Below are 26166 nucleotides of genomic sequence, written 5' to 3'. Positions count from 1 at the left end.
AACATAACTAAATAAATCTAACGGAAATCATTTTGCCACGGGGTTTTTCTGTTTTTAAAAGAAACGTTTTGTTTTTGTCTGTAAGATTTCAATCTGTTTGTATGAATGATGCTATACTTCTTCACATTGATTCGCCCCCCCCCTCCTCCCTCCCGCCCTCCTTCATCCACAATGTACCCCAGCCACCCCACCTCCCCAAAATAGAACATGAGGTCACATGCAAAAAAAAAAGTCCAAAAAAGGTCAAGCTAAGTTCAAAAAGGTCAGTAGGCGGAGACCAGGTTATGATCAGGTGAGCTCAGAAAAGACATCAGAAAACAATGACGGGACGATGAGACTTTTTGTATTTTTTTGGTTTTTGGACGCCACGCCACAGAGACATGCTAGGCAAACGATGAGCTAACAGGCATGGAGATGGGTTCTATAGGAAGAAAACAGGGGAGAGGAGAGAGTTACACACAGGACAGAGAGCCAGGGCACCACATTACTACAGCATTAAAATCAGGGGAACAACACAGAACAAAACAACAATGTAAACCACCAGGCCATAATGGCAACACCACTCACTACACAATTGGCCATTTTTTTTTTATCTATCATTATTTCATTTTTTTTGTACAAAAATGATTTACAATTTGGATTAATACCAACAGACACACATTTACAGTACAAACACACTATCACACACTCATACACAGAGCACCCAAAGTTATATCCATCAGTACCACATGCTTCTAGAGAGCAAGGAGGATGGATTGTCACTTGGGAGAAACTGTTTAAAAGTTTTTGTACAGTACAAACGAACAAAACATACACGTGAACAAAAAAACGAAACGCAGGAAAGGTGTGTGTGTGAGAGAGAGGTGACAGTGAAGGGGGCACAGAGAGAGAGAGGTGTGACAGTGAAGGGGGCACAGAGAGAGAGAGGTGTGACAGTGAAGGGGGCACAGAGAGAGAGAGGTGTGACAGTGAAGGGGGCACAGACAGAGAGAGGTGTGTGAGAGAGAGAGAGAGAGAGAGGTGTGACAGTGAAGGGGGCACAGACAGAGAGAGGTGTGACAGTGAAGGGGGCACAGACAGAGAGAGGTGTGAGAGAGAGAGAGAGAGAGGTGTGACAGTGAAGGGGGCACAGACAGAGAGAGGTGTGACAGTGAAGGGGGCACAGACAGAGAGAGGTGTGACAGTGAAGGGGGCACAGACAGTGAGAGGTGGAGAGAGAGAGAGAGAGAGGTGTGACAGTGAAGGGGGCACAGACAGAGAGAAGTGAAGGGGGCACAGACAGAGAGAGGTGTGACAGTGAAGGGGGCACAGACAGAGAGAGGTGTGACAGTGAAGGGGGCACAGACAGAGAGAGGTGTGTGAGAGAGAGAGAGAGAGGTGTGACAGTGAAGGGGGCACAGACAGAGAGAGGTGTGACAGTGAAGGGGGCACAGACAGAGAGAGGTGTGACAGTGAAGGGGGCACAGACAGAGAGAGGTGTGTGAGAAGAGAGAGAGAGAGAGGTGTGACAGTGAAGGGGGCACAGACAGAGAGAGGTGTGACAGTGAAGGGGGCACAGACAGAGAGAGGTGTGACAGTGAAGGGGCACAGACAGAGAGAGGTGTGACAGTGAAGGGGGCACAGACAGAGAGAGGTGTGACAGTGAAGGGGCACAGACAGAGAGAGGTGTGTGAGAGAGAGAGAGAGAGGTGTGACAGTGAAGGGGGCACAGACAGAGAGAGGTGTGACAGTGAAGGGGGCACAGACAGAGAGAGGTGGAGAGAGAGAGAGAGAGAGGTGTGACAGTGAAGGGGCACAGACAGAGAGAGGTGTGACAGTGAAGGGGCACAGACAGAGAGAGGTGTGACAGTGAAGGGGGCACAGACAGAGAGAGGTGTGACAGTGAAGGAGGCACAGACAGAGAGAGGTGTGACAGTGAAGGGGGCACAGACAGAGAGAGGTGTGACAGTGAAGGGGGCACAGACAGAGAGAGGTGTGACAGTGAAGGGGGCACAGACAGAGAGAGGTGTGACAGTGAAGGGGGCACAGACAGAGAGAGGTGTGACAGTGAAGGGGGCACAGACAGAGAGAGGTGTGTGACAGTGAAGGGGGCACAGACAGAGAGAGGTGTGTGACAGTGAAGGGGGCACAGACAGAGAGAGGTGTGTGACAGTGAAGGGGGCACAGACAGAGAGAGGTGTGACAGTGAAGGGGGCACAGACAGAGAGAGGTGTGACAGTGAAGGGGGCACAGACAGAGAGAGGTGTGACAGTGAAGGGGGCACAGACAGAGAGAGGTGTGACAGTGAAGGGGCACAGACAGAGAGGTGTGACAGTGAAGGGGGCACAGACAGAGAGAGGTGTGACAGTGAAGGGGCACAGACAGAGAGAGGTGTGACAGTGAAGGGGGCACAGACAGAGAGAGGTGTGACAGTGAAGGGGGCACAGACAGAGAGAGGTGTGACAGTGAAGGGAGCACAGACAGAGAGGTGTGTGACAGTGAAGGGAGGTGAGTGACAGTGAAGGGGGCACAGACAGAGAGAGGTGTGACAGTGAAGGGGGCACAGACAGAGAGAGGTGTGACAGTGAAGGGGGCACAGACAGAGAGAGGTGTGACAGTGAAGGGGGCACAGACAGAGAGAGGTGTGACAGTGAAGGGGGCACAGACAGAGAGAGGTGTGACAGTGAAGGGGGCACAGACAGAGAGAGGTGTGACAGTGAAGGGGGCACAGACAGAGAGAGGTGTGACAGTGAAGGGGGCACAGACAGAGAGAGGTGTGACAGTGAAGGGGGCACAGACAGAGAGAGGTGTGACAGTGAAGGGGGCACAGACAGAGAGAGGTGTGACAGTGAAGGGGGCACAGACAGAGAGAGGTGTGACAGTGAAGGGGGCACAGACAGAGAGAGGTGTGACAGTGAAGGGGGCACAGACAGAGAGGTGTGTGACAGTGAAGGGGCACAGACAGAGAGAGGTGTGTGACAGTGAAGGGGGCACAGACAGAGAGAGGTGTGTGACAGTGAAGGGGGCACAGACAGAGAGAGGTGTGACAGTGAAGGGGGCACAGACAGAGAGAGGTGTGTGACAGTGAAGGGAGGTGTGTGACAGTGAAGGGAGCACAGACAGAGAGGTGTGTGACAGTGAAGGGAGGTGAGTGACAGTGAAGGGAGCACAGACAGAGAGAGGTGTGTGACAGTGAAGGGAGGTGAGTGACAGTGAAGGGAGCACAGACAGAGAGAGGTGTGTGGCAGTGAAGGGAGGTGAGTGACAGTGAAGGGAGCACAGACAGAGAGGTGTGTGACAGTGAAGGGAGGTGAGTGACAGTGAAGGGAGCACAGACAGAGAGGTGTGTGACAGTGAAGGGAGGTGAGTGACAGTGAAGGGAGCACAGACAGAGAGAGGTGTGTGACAGTGAAGGGAGGTGTGTGACAGTGAAGGGAGCACAGACAGAGAGAGGTGTGTGACAGTGAAGGGAGGTGAGTGACAGTGAAGGGAGGTGAGTGACAGTGAAGGGAGGTGAGTGACAGTGAAGGGAGCACAGACAGAGAGGTGTGTGACAGTGAAGGGAGGTGAGTGACAGTGAAGGGAGCACAGACAGTGAGGTGTGTGACAGTGAAGGGAGGTGAGTGACAGTGAAGGGAGCACAGACAGAGAGGTGTGTGACAGTGAAGGGAGGTGAGTGACAGTGAAGGGAGCACAGACAGAGAGGTGTGTGACAGTGAAGGGAGGTGAGTGACAGTGAAGGGAGCACAGACAGAGAGGTGTGTGACAGTGAAGGGAGGTGAGTGACAGTGAAGGGAGCACAGACAGAGAGGTGTGTGACAGTGAAGGGAGCACAGACAGGGAGGTGAGTGACAGTGAAGGGAGGTGTGTGACAGTGAAGGGAGCACAGACAGAGAGAGGTGTGAACCTGGCTCTGTTCTAGAGAATTCTACAGTTCCGAATTTCAGAAGACTACTCAACAAGGTTCTATTCAAACGGATTCTGTTCTTTGTAGGAGTCCAATAACTTAACGATAGGCAATAAATAAAATCATTTTTTTTCTGAGGCAGTAAAAATTTTGTATAAAAATAGAACTGCTTTTTTTACAAATAAAATGTACAGGCCTGTGGCTTTCGCTACTTTGAATTTCTTTCTTTATCACTCAAGAAACATCAAGTATTTTCAGTTAACTTCCCACCCATACATTTTTTTAAAATCTTATAGCCTTCATCAGATTCTGGATGTTACTTTGAAAATGTTCTACACAATATCCCTTTCAACAAAGACCAATGTGATCTGACCCAGAAAATCATAGTTTGCTAACATTGTTTTAGTGTGAAATAAACATTCTCCACATTAAGAAATGAAAATGACTGGAGTCCTGATAATAATGAAATAGAAGAGTATATGGGATGCTGTCGTTGACTGACTAACAGGTGAGAGGCCACTAAGTTTCGTTTTTGAACCCTTTGTTCCCTGGTGTCTGTCAGCAGGCATCAGGGGTCAGAGAAGCAGCGGTGGTTGGCCCGGAAACCAACACCAGGAGGTCAAGGGTCATGTGCATATCGGTGCTTTGTGTGTCAGAAATGAACCCTTTATCTCAGCATTTTATCAGGCCTCAGGTTCACAAAGAGAACAAACTAAATCATATAGGTTCTGGTTTTTTTTCTTACTCTGTTTTTCGAGTAACGAAATTCTTCTCATAACAGTATAGAAATAATCACGTAGAAAATTAAATATGTTTTACAACTGAAAAAGCTACCGATGATAGCTACTTTTTTTTTTAAAGTGGTACAAAATAAAGGTGGTAATGGAAGCATTCATGTGAAAGATAATACAAAAAGAATCATAATAGTAATAATAAATAATACTGCTGAACACAAAAGCTAAAAAAACAAACAAATAAAACTCAAGGAGAAAGTAGTGTCTCCCTCTGGTGGTCAAATGTTGTCTCCCCCCTCCCTCCACTTCCCTCCCCCAGTCCCTGTGTAGAGGTCGTGGCTCGTATGGGGACTTACCCTAGCAGTGGTAACATGGGAGCAGATAGGCCCTAGTGCTAAGATCAGTATGGTTTGCTGTCGTTCTTGGAGCGCTTGAGCTGCACCTTCAGCCTCTTCATGCCGATCTGGAAGCCATTCATGGCCTGGATGGCTGCCTGCGCCGACACGGGATTGTCATAGCTGACGAAGCCTGGGAGACAGAGAAGGAAATGGACCGGGTACAAGAGAAGAGAGAGGGAGAGCGAGTTAGAGAGAGAGGGTGCACTAACAGGAATACAACATGTCATTCATACACAGGTGTTGTGTGTTTTCAGTGTGTTTGTGCTGGCGGACGTACCGAAGCACTTGCTCAGGTTTGTCTGTTTGTCAATGAAGACTTTGGCAGAGACCACGTTTCCAAAAGGCATGAACATCTGCAGGATATCCTGGTCCCCAAACTCCTGGGGCAGGTGGTAGATGAACAGGTTGGCACCTTCAGGCCCTAACAGGAGAGAGACACGGGACAGTAGCGGGTAAGGGTTAAACCCAGAGACATACAGAGTGAAGAGATTATAGAGAGTTAATGCATACGTCTTTAACACACTATGCTCTCCCTTCTACCCTCAGTGCCCAACCTGTTTCTGGCTACCCGTGGTTAGTATCGTTATTGCATTAGTAATCTCACTAGAAAGCTTCTTGTGCCAGTTCGACTATTGCAGTCGGTTCTGGCTGTATTGGGAGTGCATACCTCTCTCCCAACACTTCCCCCTCCACCCTCCTGTCTCTTCCCTCCCCCTGACCCTTCCCTCCGCCCCCTGGCTCCACCCCACGCCCACTGACCCTCTTTCTGGCTGCCGGCGGCACCTTGCTGCTGCAGCAGGGACTGGCTGTAGAGGGTGGGCAGGGCTGCGGCTGCATACTGCTGGATCCCTGAGTAGGCCTGTGTGAGCGCGTCCATGGTGCCCGCCGTGCCGTTGGTCAGCCCCGCGCCGCCCAGGCCTCCGTTCAGGGCCGCCATACCTGAGAGCATTTGTGCAACTTTACATAAAACCCAACAGTACAAAAAGAAGAGTGCACTTACTCATTAGAGCTCCACTGCAGGTTGTGTTTAATCACACACACACTCATTATACATACAGTACACACACACACAGACACACTCTCAACACACACAGACACACACACGATCACTCAACACACACACACACACACACACACACACACACACACACACACACACACACACACACACACACACACACACACACACACACACACACACACACACACACACACACACACACACACACACACACACACACACACACACACACTCAACATACATACACACTCACTCACTTTATACACTACCGTTCAAACGTTTGGGGTCACTTAGAAATGTCTTGTTGTTGTTTTAGAAATGTTTTTGAAAGAAAAGCACATTTTTCGTCCATTAAAATAACATTAATGTTGTAAATGACTATCGTAGCTGGAAACGGCTGATTTTTTAATGGAATATCCACATACATTGGGGAGAACAAGTATTTGATACACTGCCGATTTTGCAGGTTTTCCTACTTATAAAGCATGTAGAGATCTGTAATTTTTATCATAGGTACACTTCAACTGTGAGAGACGGAATACCTTTTTTTTATAAAAAAAAAGGAGAGACGGATTCTAACACAAAAATCCAGAAAATCACATTGTATGATTTCTAAGTAATTAATTAGCATTTTACTGCATGACATAAGTATTGCAAGTGTTATTTAATGAAGCTGCCAGTTGAGGATTTGAGGCGTCTGGTTCTCAAACTAGACACTCTAATGTACTTGTCCTCTTGCTCAGTTGTGCACCGGGGCCTCCCACTCCTCCTATTCTGGTTAGAGCCAGTTTACGAGATCTACAATTTCTTGGCAATTTCTCGCATGGAATAGCTTTAATTTCTCATAACAAGAATAGATGACGAGTTTCAGAAGGAAGTCCTTTGTTTCTGGCCATTTTGAGCCTGAAATCAAACCCACAAATGCTGATGCTCCAGATACTCAACTAGCCCGTTTTTATTGCTTCTTTAATCAGGATAACAGTTTTCAGCTGTGCTAACATAATTGCAAAAGGGTTTTCTAATGATCAATTTATCCTTTTAAAATTATAAACTTGGATTAGCTAACACAACGTGCCATTTGAACACAGGAGTGATGGTTGCTGATAATGGGCCTCTGTACACATATGTAGATATTCCATAAAAAATCAGCCGTTTCCAGCTACAATAGTCATTTACAACATTAACAATGTCTACACTGTATTTCTGACCAATTTGAGGTTATTTGAATGGACAAAAAAAGTGCTCTTCTTTCAAAAACAAGGACATTTCTAAGTGACCCAAACTTTTGAACGGTAGTGTACATACATACATACACACTCATTCACTCAACATACATACACACTCATTCACTCAACATACATACACACTCATTCACTCAACATACATACACACTCATTCACTCAACATACATACACACTCATTCACTCAACATACATACACACTCATTCACTCAACATACATACACACTCATTCACTCACTCTCATTCACTCAACATACATACACACTCATTCACTCACTCTCATTCACTCAACATACATACACACTCATTCACTCAACATACATACACACTCATTCACTCAACATACATACACACTCATTCACTCACTCTCATTCACTCAACATACATACACACTCATTCACTCACTCTCATTCACTCAACATACATACACACTCATTCACTCAACATACATAAACACTCATTCACTCAACATACATACACACTCATTCACTCACTCTCATTCACTCAACATACATACACACTCATTCACTCACTCTCATTCACTCAACATACATACACACTCATTCACTCACACTCATTCACTCAACATACATACACACTCATTCACTCAACATACATACACACTCATTCACTCAACATACATACACACTCATTCACTCAACACACATCATTCACTCAACATACATACACACTCATTCACTCAACATACATACACACTCATTCACTCAACATACATACACACTCATTCACTCAACATACATACACTCTCATTCACTCAACATACATACACACTCATTCACTCAACATACATACACACTCATTCACTCAACATACATACACACTCATTCACTCAACATACATACACACTCATTCACTCAACATACATACACACTCATTCACTCAACATACATACACACTCATTCACTCACTCTCATTCACTCAACATACATACACACTCATTCACTCAACATACATACACACTCATTCACTCAACATACATACACACTCATTCACTCAACATACATACACACTCATTCACTCAACATACATACACACTCATTCACTCAACATACATACACACTCATTCACTCACTCTCATTCACTCAACATACATACACACTCATTCACTCACTCTCATTCACTCAACATACATACACACTCATTCACTCAACATACATACACACTCATTCACTCAACATACATACACACTCATTCACTCAACATACATACACACTCATTCACTCAACATACATACACACTCATTCACTCAACATACATACACACTCATTCACTCAACATCCATACACACTCATTCACTCAACATACATACACACTCATTCACTCAACATACATACATACGCAATGTAAAACACATTTCAAAACATTTTGTACAGGATATGTAGCTATATGCACAAAATATTTATTTCATCTGTCACACACACTCACACACACTCACACACACTCACACATATGCATAATACACTTGTCCTACACGTAATATACATTAAAACACATAACACAGAGGTGAATGGAGAGCCTGGCCTGACCCATGCAAACTGGAACACCACAGCAGAAACAAGCAGCCAGTCACTGAAATATCACCATGACAACATTCCTAGCCCCCCACACACACACACACACACACACACACACACACAACACATGACACACACAACACACACTCAACACACACTAATGTACACACACAGTTTAACACACACCAGTATTATTATTCATGAACACAAGACACTCAAGGCCTGGTGTACTCAAGATCCAATATCTCAATCTCCTCAATGGCGTCGCTCAATCTATCGCTCTCTGACGTTTTCACCACCCACACGGAGGAGAAATCACCTCACTACTGTTAGACCAATCAGACCCCAGACCAACAGTGCCAAACACCAATCAAACAGCACGTCCCTGGCATGCCCCCGTCCTTATTTGGCCATTTAGAAGGTAACGACGAGCAGCAAGGTAAAGAAGAACAGCTACACTTGTTAGTGTGGCTTCACTGCCTAGCAGGGCAACAGTCTGAGGGGATCGATATTCCCAAATGACCCGCCGCCCGCCACCATCTGACAGAGAGGTAAACGATGACCACGGCGCTGGAAATTATAGGTCACTCATTTATTCAGGAATAATTGCACCGTTGACCTTTACGATTCAATTAAAGCCTAGATGTGCTTCAATGAAAGAAGGAGGGGAAAGGGGAGGAGAAGATTAATGTGAAACTGGCATTCTCATCGTGTTTGAGCGGAGGGGGGATTTATAAAGCGGATATGGCAACTGTAGAAGAAGCAGGAAAAGGTCAGGGGAGAATATGTGGAGAATATGGGCTGGTTTTACAGGATCTCTGCTGTCATAACAACCCTGATTAAGGCGACACACTTTGACTTTCCCCCAGAGGTGTAGCAGGACATGACAGGACAGACACTCAGTGTGGCCAGGGAAACTCACTGCTATGGCCTGCTACGACTCATCTCATAAATGTAGACTTATATACCTGATTAAGGCCACTTCCGTATTCTTTGTTATTTTCAGAATACTTTCTTCTCCACGTTTCTACTAAAAGGTTTTTTTCCTTTTTTTTGGTTGTTGAACAAATGAACCTCTACTTACACACGAGTGTGCAGATTCACTAGTGACATGTACACGACCCCCGGGCAGATGTGAAGCGACAACATAAACAGCAGCACTCTTACAACAGGCACCACCCTGTGTGACACAACCAGGAAGCGGATGGGTTCATGAATAAATGGACGGATGTATTGGTAGCCGTGGTCTTTGTGAGGATGTGGTGAGTTAGGGGGGTGCAGCCTGGAGCATAAAGCCAGGCTGAACAGGTGATTTCTCAGGGAGCGGACACAGAGGGACGCCCACATGGCAACCACAGGCGTAGTTTGAGGGTCATAGTGACAGATGTTTGGATCCGGGACTTGGGTGGAATTTGATAGTGTTTAGAGTAACGTCTTTAGATCATTACCAGTATTATTATTCATGTTTGTAACACAGACTGGAGGTGGTTTCTAGATATGACGTTCCTCTGCAACAGCAGCGTATCCCTGTGTCTGAGTGATGGCGATGGCGGTGGTGGTGAGATGAGTGGTGAGCGGCCGATGGTCGGTGAATACTCACTGTTGACGCTACCTGCTAGTGCATTAATGTTGTTCAGACCCATGGTGGCGCCAGCCAGGCCCTGCAGAGTGCCCAGAGAGGTCAGAGAGTTCATGCCCGAGGAGTTGGCTGTGGTGCCCGCTGTCGGGAAGAGAGGATACCAGGGGGAGGAGGAGGAGAGGAAGGAGTGGGCAAGAGAGGGAGGGAGAGAAAGAGGAAGGAAGAGCAAGACAAGCACGCGCGTTAGAGAAGCGGAGGCATCCAATTGGACGTTTTAGTGACATAAGCAACAACATCCTCCCTGCTCAGACAAACTGGAGCTGAGAGAGTGACAGGCAGGAAGTAAATCTCTCTGCCCTCATTCAACACTGAGTGTCCTAGAGAAATGAGAGTATCTCCCAGGTAACAGTGTACATATAAAGATCCCTCACACATGTGAATGCAGAGCACGATGAACACAGTAGTTGCGGATGCGTGTTTAGCGATGAAAAGGTGAGGGACTCTGTCGTTTCTTCGTGAGGCAGTCGTGTAATGACCAAACCTAAAGCAGGCAGACAGGCAGGCAAGAGCGCAAGCAAGAGTGCCAGACAATCAACTAGACCCTTCACTAGACTCCTGTTCAGGATCCCACGGTATGGCAGAGATATATCTCAGCAAACATTTGACATGGTTTTTTTTTTACAAGGTTAATTTAGCCCTAGAACGGAGACACAGGCACACACAGACAGGATCGTGACACACACACAGACAGGATCGTGACACACACACAGACACGATTGTGACACACAGACACGATTGTGACACACAGACACGATTGTGACACACAGAGACACGATCGTGACACACACACAGACACCATCGTGACATACACACAGACACGATCGTGACACACAGACACGATTGTGACACAGACATGATTGTGACACACAGAGACACGATCGTGACACACACACAGACACCATCGTGACACACACACAGACACGATTGTGACATACACACAGACACGATCGTGACATACACACAGACACGATTGTGACATACACACAGACACGATCGTGACACACACACAGACACGATTGTGACATACACACAGACACGATCGTGACATACACACAGACACGATCGTGACATACACACAGACACGATTGTGACATACACACAGACACGATCGTGACACACACACAGACATGATTGTGACACACACATATAAAAGAAGAGATCATGAGGGACAAGAGCATGCCTAAGTGCTGAATCGTCCCTAAGTACAATGTGGGTGAATAACAATTGTCCTTCACAGACAGTCGTTTATTTGATTGTCCAGAAAGTGTCCATATTCCAGTGGACATAATGTCCACACACCCCTCTAAGTCACGCTTACACTGCATCAGAAAGATTGGATATCTTAAAATAGACTTAATACAAATGAAAAGCAAGACAGTATCTCAATGGTAAATTGTCTGTCTTTATCAAATTGAAACTAATATTCAGTCAAAATGTCATTGACGGAGAGTGTCGCCTTTCATTGGCACTGAGCAGAGTCTGAGCATGCACTAATAATGTAGCTCTCGTATCCACAGAACACACGAGAGAGAGAGAGAGAGAGTGAGCGAGAGAGCAGAATTCACATTTTAACCTATGCTAAGCAGATGGGTGAAAGGAGGGAGCAGGACAGGCAAAGGGTGATGGGTTCATGAGAGAGAGACACTAAACAAAGCTCTTATTCACGCTCTGTTACTTGGCTACTTCGGAAAAGACAGCAACCAGGGAACTGGAGGAGCAAGGCAGATAGGACAAGAGAGATAGTGAAGAGGGAGAGAGAGAGGACAAATGGAGAACGGAGTAAAATGAGTAGAGCGAGACAGGAGGGCAAAGAAAGAGAGAGAGAGAGAGAGAGAGAGCAGAATAAGAGAAAAGCAGAGAGAGAGAGCAGAATAAGAGAAAAGCAGAGAGAGAGAGCAGAATAAGAGGAAAGCAGAGAGAGAGAGCAGAATAAGAGGAAAGCAGAGAGAGAGAGCAGAATAAGAGAAAAGCAGAGAGAGAGAGAGAGAGCAGAATAAGAGAAAAGCAGAGAGAGAGAGAGAGCAGAATAAGAGAAAAGCAGAGAGAGAGAGAGAGAGCAGAATACGAGAAAAGCAGAGAGAGCAGAATAAGAGGAAAGCAGAGAGAGAGAGCAGAATAAGAGACAAGCAGAGAGAGAGAGCAGAATAAGAGAAAAGCAGAGAGAGAGAGCAGAATAAGAGAAAAGCAGAGAGAGAGAGAGAGCAGAATAAGAGAAAAGCAGAGAGAGAGAGCAGAATAAGAGAAAAGCAGAGAGAGAGAGCAGAATAAGAGAAAAGCAGAGAGAGAGAGAGCAGAATAAGAGGAAAGCAGAGGGAGAGAGAGAGAGCAGAATAAGAGAAAAGCAGAGAGAGAGAGCAGAATAAGAGAAAAGCAGAGAGAGAGAGCAGAATAAGAGAAAAGCAGAGAGAGAGAGCAGAATAAGAGAAAAGCAGAGAGAGAGAGCAGAATAAGAGAAAAGCAGAGAGAGAGAGAGCAGAATAAGAGAAAAGCAGAGAGAGAGAGAGCAGAATAAGAGAAAAGCAGAGAGAGAGAGCAGAATAAGAGGAAAGCAGAGAGAGAGAGCAGAATAAGAGAAAAGCAGAGAGAGAGAGAGAGAGCAGAATAAGAGGAAAGCAGAGGGAGAGAGAGAGAGCAGAATAAGAGAAAAGCAGAGAGAGAGCAGAATAAGAGGAAAGCAGAGAGAGAGAGCAGAATAAGAGAAAAGCAGAGAGAGAGAGAGAGAGAGCAGAATAAGAGGAAAGCAGAGAGAGAGAGAGCAGAATAAGAGAAAAGCAGGAGAGTGAAGAAGAGGAATAGAAGGAGAGAAGAGTGTCTCAATGTGACCTAGATGAACCATCTCCTCCAGAAAACTCCTGACTGCTGTCTGTCTGTCTCTCTAGTCACCAGACCCTGGCCACGTCCAGAGATCACACACGACACATAAAGGTGCCAACAACCATCCCTCCCCCGGAAACAACTCCACTGCACTTAAGGTTCCCGTGTCTCAGAGGGCTTGTGAAGCGAAGAGACGAGTCACTTTAAAGGCACAACAAATCCACACAAACAACCACACACACCCACCCACAGACAACCATCAGTGCAAAAACCGATCACAGACGACATTGAGCTATAGTACTTTTTACACACAACGCGTGGGACACGGAATGATATGGCCGTATAGGTGTGCACGTCACATGACACGGTGAGGGGCTGAAGTGCTGTCAGACACAGACACGCAGGCAGGCGCCGGGACGGACACGGCATGGGGTCCCCGTGGTAACAGTAACACAATAACAAAACGCAGAGGTGGCGGACACACACCATGGAGCGATATCTTGTGGGTGTTGACGGCAATGACTACGACCAAGATAATGACGGTGATGATGATGAAGATGGTTTGATCACCAGCAATGATGACGAAGAGGATGGTATTGCTGACGACAGTGAAAAGGATGGTGGCGGTAGGACAGGAGAGCAGGTGTCCCCCGCGTTTGACCCCCCTCTGAAGCGGCGTTACCTGGGCTGGCCAGCGCTCCGAGGGAGGCCACGTTGGAGGACAGGGGGTTTGCGTTGGGGCCGGCTGAGTTTTGGGCCGCCGCTGCCGCCGCTGCTAAAGTGGCCAGGTTCTGCAACTGCAGAGCACTCATACCTGGAGGAGAGGAGCCAGAGAGGGTGTTGTCAAACCTGGGGACCACGTCTGGACCGCATCCGAAACCGGGTGCTAACCGCGTGGGCGCCGAAGGAGAGGCGTCTACTCGGGCTGACAAGCTGAGTGTTACTCATGAATGGTGGTTGAGGTGGAAAGTGCTATATAAATACAATACTATCGTACTATCTTCGTTCACTTTTCGGGGGAGGGGTATGACCAATCCATGACAGAGGTGATCCTGACAACTGTGGACCACAGACAGACACGGACAGGCTGGACTCCTGCAAGGGGGAAGAGAGATGGCACTGGCAACCGCCTGTCCAAGCTCTTCCATAAACACCTGTGGAACATCTCTAGACGTCATCTACCCTACTTTGTCTAGCTTCCTGTTTGATTCTATTGTTGTCTTTTACAGATAACAACGTGTAGCATAACAAGGCTTTTGGACTCTACATTAACATAGAGCTTTGTTCTCTCTGTGCCGTGAGGTTTCTGGAGGCAGTAAATAATGTACCGTATGCAACTCTAGTCTAGTATGTAGGCTAACTGTAGCCTGGTTTACTCATTAGCTACATGGCATTAGCATATGGGCCATCACTTAGGCATAATTAATGAGGCCATGCCAGCTTCTGACTGATGTTAAAGTAACGTCCGTTAAACACCTGCAGGGGTGGTCAACCTCGCACCTGCACTGTGTGTGACAGTAGCGTGTGTGTGTGAGAGAGAAAGTGTGTATGTGAACAGTTAGAGAGAGTATGTGTGTGTGTGTGTGTGTGTGTGTGTGTGTGTGTGTGTGTGTGTGTGTGTGTGTGTGTGTGTGTGTGTGTGTGTGTGTGTGAGAAACTGTGTATGTGAGCAGTTAGAGAGAGTATGTGTGTGTGTGTGTGTGTGTGTGTGTGTGTGTGTGTGTGTGTGTGTGTGTGTGTGTGTGTGTGTGTGTGTGTGTGTGTGTGTGTATGTGAGCAGTTAGAGAGTGTGTGTGTGTGTGTGTGTGTGTGTGAGATAGAAAGTGTGTATGTGAGCAGTTAGAGAGTGTGTGTGTGTGTGTGTGTGTGTGTGTGTGTGTGTGTGTGTGTGTGTGTGTGTGTGTGTGTGTGCGTGAGACCGAGCGTGTGTGTGTGAATAGAGAAATATGGCGTAGTAGATTGGACATATGATGAAGTGCTGTTTAGCTTACTGAGAGACAGCTGGTCAAGGCTCCATAAAGCAGACAGACTAACTCTGTAGAACAGAGCAATGGAGCCCCAACGACCAACTCACAGAGAGAACTACGCCCGTTTATAGAACACTCCTGTGGACCCAGGAAAAAGGGGCGGACACCTTGTCAAATGCGAGGTATGTGTCGTATATACAGTCTGAATGTATATACAGTACCATGAATACACACAATACACACACACACACACACACACACACAACATCACATGAACGAGACACCATGAAGAAGATTTTGGCACCTGGGTGAATGGTTAAAGTGCGTTAGGATTATTATTTTTCCACTAACAGTTTTCATTGGACGAGATGGCTCAATCCAGTATGACCAATAAAGAGAAGGCGCTAGTATGATTGGTTAGTGAGGTGCTCGTGTCCCGATTGGCCCGTCTGACAGCGTGGAAGAACAAGCGTTGAAATTCCGTCTCCTCTTCTTCCGGGAACAGCCTGATCAGAATGTTCCGTTTCTGTGGTTGCCGTGACGACCGGTCTGGACAGGAGGTGTGTGTGTGTGTGTGTGTGTGTGACGCAGTCACAGTGCGGACTTCTCATGCGATAAACAACACGTGTACGTACATCCGCCAGCTGTCTGTTGTTGCCTGCTCATATACATGCTGTTGTCTACTCATATACATGCTGTTGTCTACTCATATACATGCTGTTGTCTACTCATATACATGCCTTTAACCTCAGAAAATAATCTCCATTTCCAAGAAAATACAGTTCTGTTCTTCACTTCACAACCTGAACATTATAAATATATTTAGTAGCACATTGTGAAAAACTTGTTCCAACCAGTCATCCTGATAAACAACATCATTCTTGTAAAACACATCTCTATAAGACAATTTCTAATCTTATCAGCATAGCCCTTTTTAAGAAACTCATTTGTCACAGAGTGCTTAAGTGGTAAGGAAAACCTCCTAAAGGAGAAAGAAACCTGAAGAGGAACCAGACAGACCCGAGAAGAGCTCATCTTCTTCAGTCTGACCATTGTGTCACACTAACACTTTGATAAAGCATGATGAAAGCCACGGTATGTGCTGTGTTAGAAGTAGTCCCTATGCTATTGCATAACACACGGTATGTGCTGTGTTAGAAGTAGTCCCTATGCTATTGCATAACACACGGTATGTGCTGTGTTAGAAGTAGTCCCTATGCTATTGCATAACACACGGTATGTGCTGTGTTAGAAGTAGTCCCTATGCTATTGCATAACACACGGTATGTGCTGTGTTAGAAGTAGTCCCTATGCTATTGCATAACACACAGTATGTGCTGTGTTAGAAGTAGTCCCTATGCTATTGCATAACACACAGTATGTGCTGTGTTAGAAGTAGTCCCTATGCTATTGCATAACACACAGTATGTGCTGTGTTAGAAGTAGTCCCTATGCTATTGCATAACACACGGTATGTGCTGTGTTAGAAGTAGTCCCTATGCTATTGCATAACACACAGTATTTTTCCACTCTGCGGATGGAGGGCAGCACTGTCGAGTGGCTTTGTCACTTTGTGGGTTTAGAGTGGAGCGGATGACTCAATCAGGCTCGGCTGAGTGGAGAGACACTGATCTGACCCTACACTCTATACACTCAGTCAGTCAGTCAGACACACACACAGATGGGAGGCCTAATGCCACTTAATCAAGCGAAACAGGTTATAACACCATTCCCAAGAGCAGGGGTGTTCAACTCCCACCCTACGAGGTGCAGAGCTGGCTGGTGTTCTGATCTGCCTGATCATTAATTGCACCCAATCAGCCCCTGCTTAGAGGGCAACAAGGGAACAAGGCAGTGGGTCAGAAGTTTACATACACTAAGTTGACTGTGCCTTTAAACAGCTTGGAAAATTCCAGAAAAAGATGTCATGGCTTTAGAAGATTCTGATAGACTAATTTACATAATTTGAGTCAATTGGAGGTGTACCTGTGGATGTATTTCAAGGTTTATCTTCAAACTCAGTGCCTCTTTGCTTGACATCATGGGAAAATCAAAAGAAATCAGCCAAGACCTCAGGAAAATTGTAGACCCCCACAAGTCTGGTTCATGCTTGGGAACAATTTCAAAATACCTGAAGGTACCACGTTCATCTGTACAAACAATAGTACGCAAGTATAAACAGCATGGGACCATGCAGCCGTCATACCACTCAGGAAGGAGACGCATTCTGTCTCCTAGAGATGAATGTACTTTGGTGCGAAAAGTGCAAATCAATCCCAGAACAACAGCAAAGGACCTTGTGAAGATGCTGGAGGAAACAGGTACAAAAGTATCTATATCCACAGTAAAACGAGTCCTATATCGACATAACCTGAAAGGCTACTCAGCAAGGAAGAAGCCACTGCTCCAAAACCGCCATAAAAAAGCCAGACTACGGTTTCCAAATGCACATGGGGACAAAGATCGTACATTTTGTAGAAATGTTCTCTGGTCTGATGAAACAAAAATAGAACTGTTTGGCCATAATGACCATCGTTATGTTTGGAGGAAAAAGGGGGAGGCTTGCAAGCCAAAGAACACCATCCTAACCGTGAAGCACGGGGTTGGCAGTATCATGTTATGGGGGTGCTTTGCTGCAGGAGGGACTGGTGCTCTTCACAAAATAGATTGCATCATGAGGGAGGAAAATTATGTGGATATATTGAAGCAACATCTCAAGACATCAGTCAGGAAGTTAAAGTTTGGTCGCAAATGGGTCTTCCAAATGGACAATGACCCCAAGCATACTTCCAAAGTTGTGGCAAAATAGCTTCAGGACAACAAAGTCAAGGTATTGGAGTGGCCATCACAAAGCCCTGACCTCAATCCCATAGAAAATGTGTGGGCAGAACTGAAAAAGCGTGTGCGAGCAAGGAGGCCTACAAACCTGACTCAGTTACACCTGCTCTGTCAGGAGGAATGGGCCAAAATTCACCCAACTTATTGTGGGAAGCTTGTGGAAGGCTACCTGAAACATTTGACCCAAGTTAAACCATTTAAAGGCAATGCTACCAAATACTAATTGAGTGTATGTAAACTTCTGACCCACTGGGAATGTGATGAAAGAAATGAAAGCTGAAATAAATCATTCTCTCTACTGTTTTTCTGACATTTCACATTCTTAAAATAAAGAGGTGATCCTGACTGACCTAAGACCGGGAATTTTTACTAGGATTAAATGTCAGGAATTGTGAAAAACTGAGTTTAAATGTATTTGGCTAAAGTGTATGTAAACTTCCGACTTCAACTGTATCAGAAAGAGGAAGCTCCAGTATTGGGGCTATACAGCTGGCAGGCTGTGCTGTGTACTCTGGGCTGTATAGCTTTAGGGAGCCTCTGTATGCCGCCTGGGCTGAGCTGGGCTGGGGCTCTATCGTAAGCGCTAGCTAGCTGGCTCTAATTGAATGCTCATTGGGGTAATTGAGCCTCTCACAGCTCTCCGACTCCTCATGCTGAAGACTGGGACCAGATGTCACTGAGCTGTCTCACATCTACTGCCAATCACGTACGGTTGCCCAGCGACAGATGGACGGCCAAAAGGATTCCGGAATGCAGCCGCGATTTCGCTTCCAGTTCCAAGTCCCTGAGCGTTTCTGTAGGTGTGTGTGTGTGTGTGTGTGTGTGTGTGTGTGTGTGTGTGTGTGTGTGTGTGTGTGTGTGTGTGTATGAGAGAGAGTTCTAACAGCCATTCACTGAGGTAAAAGATCCTCAGAGCCCATCCTCACTTAACTACACCACATCAACCAACATTACGGTCTCTTAAAAATGTCCCCGTGTCCAGAACGCTCAACCCACCTACTTTGCAAGACACAGATACACATTTTAAAAACTTGAGCCAATGAGCTTACTACTTTAGGAATACATTATTTCTACCCTGCAACAACCAGTTCCTCAAATCCGTTGAGTTTTGCACTACTTATTAGAATGTATTTTTTCCTTCAGCGGTGCTGGCAATTACAGTACTCCTGTGTCGATAGCTGCTATAAATATTCCCCCCTCTGCTTCTCTCTGTCAGCCAGCTAAACAGTCTACAATTAGGAGCTGACAGCTTACTGAGCACCCAAGGAGAGGGAGAGAGCGAGAAAGAGAGAGAGAGGGAGGGAGAAAGAGAGGGTGGGAGTGAGGCGGCAAGAGGGAGAAAGAGAGAGAGAGAGGGAGGGAGAAAGGCAGGGCGTAGGAGGACGGAAGAAAGAGGGGGGGGGGTGACAGGGTGGGGGATTCAGAGAAAGCAATTGAAGGAAAGAAGGAGAGGAGATACAGAGACAAAGGAGCGGGACAAAGAGGATAAAGGATGGAGAGAGATAGGGGGGAGTGTGGGTAGGAGAACATGCAGAGGAAAATACAAAGGAGAGGGATGAAGAGGATAAAGGATAGAGAGAGATAGGGGGGAGTGTGGGTAGGAGAACATGCAGAGGAAAAGACAAAGGAGAGAGATGAAGAGGATAAAGGATGGAGAGAGATAGGGGGGAGTGTGGGTAGGAGAACATGCAGAGGAAAAGACAAAAGAGAGGGATGAAGAGGATAAAGGATGGAGAGAGATAGGGGAGTGTGGGTAGGAGAACATGCAGAGGAAAAGACAAAGGAGAGGGATGAAGAGGATAAAGGATGGAGAGAGATAGGGGGAGTGTGGGTAGGAGATCATGCAGAGGAAAAGACAAAAGAGAGGGATGAAGAGGATAAAGGATGGAGAGAGATAGGGGGAGTGTGGGTAGGAGAACATGCAGAGGAAAAGACAAAGGAGAGGGATGAAGAGGATAAAGGATGGAGAGAGATAGGGGGAGTGTGGGTAGGAGAACATGCAGAGGAAAAGACAAAAGAGAGGGATGAAGAGGATAAAGGATGGAGAGAGATAGGGGAGTGTGGGTAGGAGAACATGCAGAGGAAAAGACAAAGGAGAGGGATGAAGAGGATAAAGGATGGAGAGAGATAGGGGGAGTGTGGGTAGGAGAACATGCAGAGGAAAAGACAAAGGAGAGGGATGAAGAGGATAAAGGATGGAGAGAGATAGGGGGAGTGTGGGTAGGAGAACATGCAGAGGAAAAGACAAAGGAGAGAGATGAAGAGGATAAAGGATAGAGAGAGATAGGGGGAGTGTGGGTAGGAGAACATGCAGAGGAAAAGACAAAGGAGAGGGATGAAGAGGATAAAGGATGGAGAGAGATAGGGGAGTGTGGGTAGGAGAACATGCAGAGGAAAAGACAAAAGAGAGGGATGAAGAGGATAAAGGATGGAGAGAGATAGGGGGAGTGTGGGTAGGAGAACATGCAGAGGAAAAGACAAAGGAGAGGGATGAAGAGGATAAAGGATGGAGAGAGATAGGGGGAGTGTGGGTAGGAGAACATGCAGAGGAAAAGACAAAGGAGAGGGATGAAGAGGATAAAGGATGGAGAGAGATAGGGGGAGTGTGGGTAGGAGAACATGCAGAGGAAAAGACAAAGGAGAGAGATGAAGAGGATAAAGGATAGAGAGAGATAGGGGGAGTGTGTAGGAGAACATGCAGAGGAAGAGACAAAGGAGAGGGATGAAGAGGATAAAGGATGGAGAGAGATAGGGGGAGTGTGGGTAGGAGAACATGCAGAGGAAAAGACAAAGGAGAGGGATGAAGAGGATAAAGGATAGAGAGAGATAGGGGGAGTGTGGGTAGGAGAACATGCAGAGGAAAAGACAAAGGAGAGAGATGAAGAGGATAAAGGATGGAGAGAGATAGGGGGAGTGTGTGTAGGAGAACATGCAGAGGAAAAGACAAAGGAGAGGGATGAAGAGGATAAAGGATGGAGAGAGATAGGGGGAGTGTGGGTAGGAGAACATGCAGAGGAAAAGACAAAGGAGAGGGATGAAGAGGATAAAGGATAGAGAGAGATAGGGGGAGTGTGGGTAGGAGAACATGCAGAGGAAAAGACAAAGGAGAGGGATGAAGAGGATAAAGGATGGAGAGAGATAGGGGGAGTGTGGGTAGGAGAACATGCAGAGGAAAAGACAAAGGAGAGGGATGAAGAGGATAAAGGATGGAGAGAGATAGGGGGGAGTGTGGGTAGGAGAACATGCAGAGGAAAAGACAAAGGAGAGGGATGAAGAGGATAAAGGATGGAGAGAGATAGGGGGGAGTGTGGGTAGGAGAACATGCAGAGGAAAAGACAAAGGAGAGGGATGAAGAGGATAAAGGATGGAGAGAGATAGGGGGGAGTGTGGGTAGGAGAACATGCAGAGGAAAAGACAAAGGAGAGGGATGAAGAGGATAAAGGATGGAGAGAGATAGGGGGGAGTGTGGGTAGGAGAACATGCAGAGGAAAAGACAAAGGAGAGAGATGAAGAGGATAAAGGATAGAGAGAGATAGGGGGGAGTGTGTGTAGGAGAACATGCAGAGGAAAAGACAAAGGAGAGGGATGAAGAGGATAAAGGATGGAGAGAGATAGGGGGAGTGTGGGTAGGAGAACATGCAGAGGAAAAGACAAAGGAGAGGGATGAAGAGGATAAAGGATAGAGAGAGATAGGGGGAGTGTGGGTAGGAGAACATGCAGAGGAAAAGACAAAGGAGAGAGATGAAGAGGATAAAGGATGGAGAGAGATAGGGGGAGTGTGTGTAGGAGAACATGCAGAGGAAAAGACAAAGGAGAGGGATGAAGAGGATAAAGGATGGAGAGAGATAGGGGGAGTGTGGGTAGGAGAACATGCAGAGGAAAAGACAAAGGAGAGGGATGAAGAGGATAAAGGATAGAGAGAGATAGGGGGAGTGTGGGTAGGAGAACATGCAGAGGAAAAGACAAAGGAGAGGGATGAAGAGGATAAAGGATGGAGAGAGATAGGGGAGTGTGGGTAGGAGAACATGCAGAGGAAAAGACAAAGGAGAGGGATGAAGAGGATAAAGGATGGAGAGAGATAGGGGGAGTGTGGGTAGGAGAACATGCAGAGGAAAAGACAAAGGAGAGGGATGAAGAGGATACAGGATGGAGAGAGATAGGGGGAGTGTGGGTAGGAGAACATGCAGAGGAAAAGACAAAGGAGAGAGATGAAGAGGATAAAGGATAGAGAGAGATAGGGGGAGTGTGTGTAGGAGAACATGCAGAGGAAGAGACAAAGGAGAGGGATGAAGAGGATAAAGGATGGAGAGAGATAGGGGGGAGTGTGGGTAGGAGAACATGCAGAGGAAAAGACAAAGGAGAGGGATGAAGAGGATAAAGGATAGAGAGAGATAGGGGGGAGTGTGGGTAGGAGAACATGCAGAGGAAAAGACAAAGGAGAGAGATGAAGAGGATAAAGGATGGAGAGAGATAGGGGGGAGTGTGTGTAGGAGAACATGCAGAGGAAAAGACAAAGGAGAGGGATGAAGAGGATAAAGGATGGAGAGAGATAGGGGGGAGTGTGGGTAGGAGAACATGCAGAGGAAAAGACAAAGGAGAGGGATGAAGAGGATAAAGGATAGAGAGAGATAGGGGGGAGTGTGGGTAGGAGAACATGCAGAGGAAAAGACAAAGGAGAGGGATGAAGAGGATAAAGGATGGAGAGAGATAGGGGGAGTGTGTGTAGGAGAACATGCAGAGGAAGAGACAAAGGAGAGGGATGAAGAGGATAAAGGATGGAGAGAGATAGGGGAGTGTGGGTAGGAGAACATGCAGAGGAAAAGACAAAGGAGAGGGATGAAGAGGATAAAGGATAGAGAGAGATAGGGGGAGTGTGGGTAGGAGAACATGCAGAGGAAAAGACAAAGGAGAGAGATGAAGAGGATAAAGGATGGAGAGAGATAGGGGGGAGTGTGTGTAGGAGAACATGCAGAGGAAAAGACAAAGGAGAGGGATGAAGAGGATAAAGGATGGAGAGAGATAGGGGGGAGTGTGGGTAGGAGAACATGCAGAGGAAAAGACAAAGGAGAGGGATGAAGAGGATAAAGGATAGAGAGAGATAGGGGGGAGTGTGGGTAGGAGAACATGCAGAGGAAAAGACAAAGGAGAGGGATGAAGAGGATAAAGGATGGAGAGAGATAGGGGGGAGTGTGTGTAGGAGAACATGCAGAGGAAAAGACAAAGGAGAGGGATGAAGAGGATAAAGGATGGAGAGAGATAGGGGGGAGTGTGGGTAGGAGAACATGCAGAGGAAAAGACAAACGAGAGGGATGAAGAGGATAAAGGATGGAGAGAGATAGGGGGGAGTGTGGGTAGGAGAACATGCAGAGGAAAAGACAAAGGAGAGGGATGAAGAGGATAAAGGATGGAGAGAGATAGGGGGGAGTGTGGGTAGGAGAACATGCAGAGGAAAAGACAAAAGAGAGGGATGAAGAGGATAAAGGATGGAGAGAGATAGGGGGGAGTGTGGGTAGGAGAACATGCAGAGGAAAAGACAAAGGAGAGGGATGAAGAGGATAAAGGATGGAGAGAGATAGGGGGGAGTGTGGGTAGGAGAACATGCAGAGGAAAAGACAAAGGAGAGGGATGAAGAGGATAAAGGATGGAGAGAGATAGGGGGGAGTGTGGGTAGGAGAACATGCAGAGGAAAAGACAAAAGAGAGGGATGAAGAGGATAAAGGATGGAGAGAGATAGGGGGGAGTGTGGGTAGGAGAACATGCAGAGGAAAAGACAAAGGAGAGGGATGAAGAGGATAAAGGATGGAGAGAGATAGGGGGGAGTGTGGGTAGGAGAACATGCAGAGGAAAAGACAAAAGAGCGGGATGAAGAGGAAAAAGGATGGAGAGAGATAGGGGGGAGTGTGGGTAGGAGAACATGCAGAGGAAAAGACAAAGGAGAGGGATGAAGAGGATAAAGGATAGAGAGAGATAGGGGGGAGTGTGGGTAGGAGAACATGCAGAGGAAAAGACAAAAGAGAGGGATGAAGAGGATAAAGGATGGAGAGAGATAGGGGGGAGTGTGGGTAGGAGAACATGCAGAGGAAAAGACAAAGGAGAGGGATGAAGAGGATAAAGGATGGAGAGAGATAGGGGGGAGTGTGGGTAGGAGAACATGCAGAGGAAAAGACAAAGGAGAGGGATGAAGAGGATAAAGGATGGAGAGAGATAGGGGGGAGTGTGGGTAGGAGAACATGCAGAGGAAAAGACAAAGGAGAGAGATGAAGAGGATAAAGGATAGAGAGAGATAGGGGGAGTGTGGGTAGGAGAACATGCAGAGGAAAAGACAAAGGTGACCAGCAGGGGGAAACAGTGAGCAGAGCTCCTCTCTCATCTCTCTCTATTTTCCTTCTGTGTTGCCTTAGTGCCGGACCAAACATCCCTGCTTTGAGGCCTGGTACACTCTTCTGTCCTGATGGATAACAGACTCAAGACAAATCTGAACAACAGCTACAGCATAGCTTCTACAATATTAGTCAGTGTGTGTGTGTGTGTGTGTGTGTGTGTGTGTGTGTGTGTGTGTGTGTGTGTGTGTGTGTGTGTGTGTGTGTGTGTGTGTGTGTGTGTGTGTGTGTGTGTACATCTGCTGGACTCACCTGCCATCTGTTGGATCCCACTGAAGGCTCCAAGGTTACTGGAGGAGGTGGCCTGCTGGAGCAACTGAGGGAGAAAGAAAGAGAGGAGAGATAGATAGATAGATAGATAGATAGATAGATAGATAGATAGATAGATAGATAGATAGATAGATAGATAGATAGATAGATAGATAGATAGATAGATAGATAGATAGATAGATAGATAGATAGATAGATAGATAGATAGATAGATAGATAGATAGATAGATAGATAGATAGATAGATAGATAGATAGATAGATAGATAGATAGATAGATAGATAGATAGATAGATAGATAGATAGATAGATAGATAGATAGATAGATAGATAGATAGATAGATAGATAGATAGATAGATAGAGAAAGAGATAGGAAAATAATAAAAGAGAGAGAAACAGAGTGAGGAGGAATGATTGGAAATACAAACAGTGATCACCTTCACTATCTTTTCTCTGCTAGTATCCTCATGATCTTGGTAGCATTACTGCATGTGGGCTATAGGCTATATCAACATTGAATATGACATCTACTACTGTGCATCTAACCACTGAGTCCCTGAGACATGTACAATTTCAGAATAGAACACAGAGTAACTGTCAAAAAAAAACTCAAAGGCTTATGTACATTTACTGCAGTACATATACACCTAGTACACCCATTTACACTTTTAGGAAAGATCCTAGCTGTGATGACGGGGACTCAAGGAAGAGTAGACTGGTCTGTTTCAGAGAATTTGGGGACAGAAGGTTTCAGAGTGAAAGAGGAAGAGGGTCAGTTCTGAAAGAGGCTAACGAAGGAAGGGGGTCCTAAGAATGAGTTGAGAGGGGGGTTCTGAAATGCTATAAAGTACTGAAGAAGGGAGGGGGAATGAGGCTTCTGAACACCACGTGCCAATCTGTCAACCATTCACCGCTGTGACCCAATAGGACGATGATTTTAGACATGGGAAAGACCTCTTATTGGATCGCACCAGCGATTGGCCCCGCCCATTAAACCTTGACCCCTATGATTCAAAGGCCTCATTTCCCTGTCACGGCTACACCCCCTGAGAGAGGGAGAAGGAGGGGGGAGTGGACTCTTAAGGGAGAGGAGAGGGGGAAAGGAGTAGGAAGCAGGGTCTGACTCTCTGGGGGTGTGGACGTGGGGGGGGGGGGGGTTGGCGACGGCAGGGAGGGTAGTGGGGGGCGGGGAGGGTGGCACTGACTGCGGCGGCGACGGATGCGTTGGCTGCGGGGCTGCAGTAAGGGGTGGGCGACGCGGCGTGTCCTCTTACAGCCAGATACTGCGGGGTGAGGCCGCCCAGCCCTGTCAGACTCCCCCAGGTGGTGGCGTTGTTGAGCTGCTGCATCTGCTGAGCCAGCTGCTGCTGCAGGCGCCGCTGCTCCTTGTCCTTCTGCGTGTCGGCAAACTTCACCACGATGGGAGACGAGCAGCCCTGAGGGA

The 26166-nt window shown here is 46.7% G+C and overlaps 2 protein-coding genes across 2 annotated transcripts in view; one reads left to right on the top strand and one right to left on the bottom strand.

Annotated features, from left to right (window-relative positions):
- The first annotated feature begins 728 nt into the window (after nt 1-728).
- LOC127906871 (uncharacterized) lies at nt 729-3837 on the top strand. Its single transcript, XM_052460685.1, has 9 exons — nt 729-757; nt 1583-1633; nt 1841-2071; nt 2177-2275; nt 2371-2467; nt 2521-2885; nt 2986-3106; nt 3268-3545; nt 3599-3837. The coding sequence occupies exons 1-7, from the start codon at nt 729-731 to the stop codon at nt 3059-3061; spliced, it is 948 nt and encodes a 315-aa protein (XP_052316645.1). The 3' UTR covers nt 3062-3106; nt 3268-3545; nt 3599-3837.
- A 1139-nt stretch (nt 3838-4976) lies between these two features.
- LOC118381184 (CUGBP Elav-like family member 2) overlaps nt 4977-26166 on the bottom strand; it is a 242069-nt gene continuing 220879 nt past the window's right edge. Inside the window, exons 8-14 of the mRNA XM_052460291.1 lie at nt 25997-26158; nt 24706-24769; nt 13951-14082; nt 10416-10535; nt 5778-5975; nt 5296-5439; nt 4977-5148 (exon numbers count right to left, since the gene is read on the bottom strand). Coding sequence (XP_052316251.1) covers nt 5021-5148; nt 5296-5439; nt 5778-5975; nt 10416-10535; nt 13951-14082; nt 24706-24769; nt 25997-26158 — 948 coding nt within the window. The 3' untranslated portion in view covers nt 4977-5020. The remainder of the gene's footprint in view (nt 5149-5295; nt 5440-5777; nt 5976-10415; nt 10536-13950; nt 14083-24705; nt 24770-25996; nt 26159-26166) is intronic.

The sequence above is a fragment of the Oncorhynchus keta genome, chromosome 13, assembly GCF_023373465.1.
Source record: "Oncorhynchus keta strain PuntledgeMale-10-30-2019 chromosome 13, Oket_V2, whole genome shotgun sequence".
NCBI lineage: Eukaryota > Metazoa > Chordata > Actinopteri > Salmoniformes > Salmonidae > Oncorhynchus > Oncorhynchus keta.
This window is presented reverse-complemented; position numbering and strand designations above follow the sequence as displayed.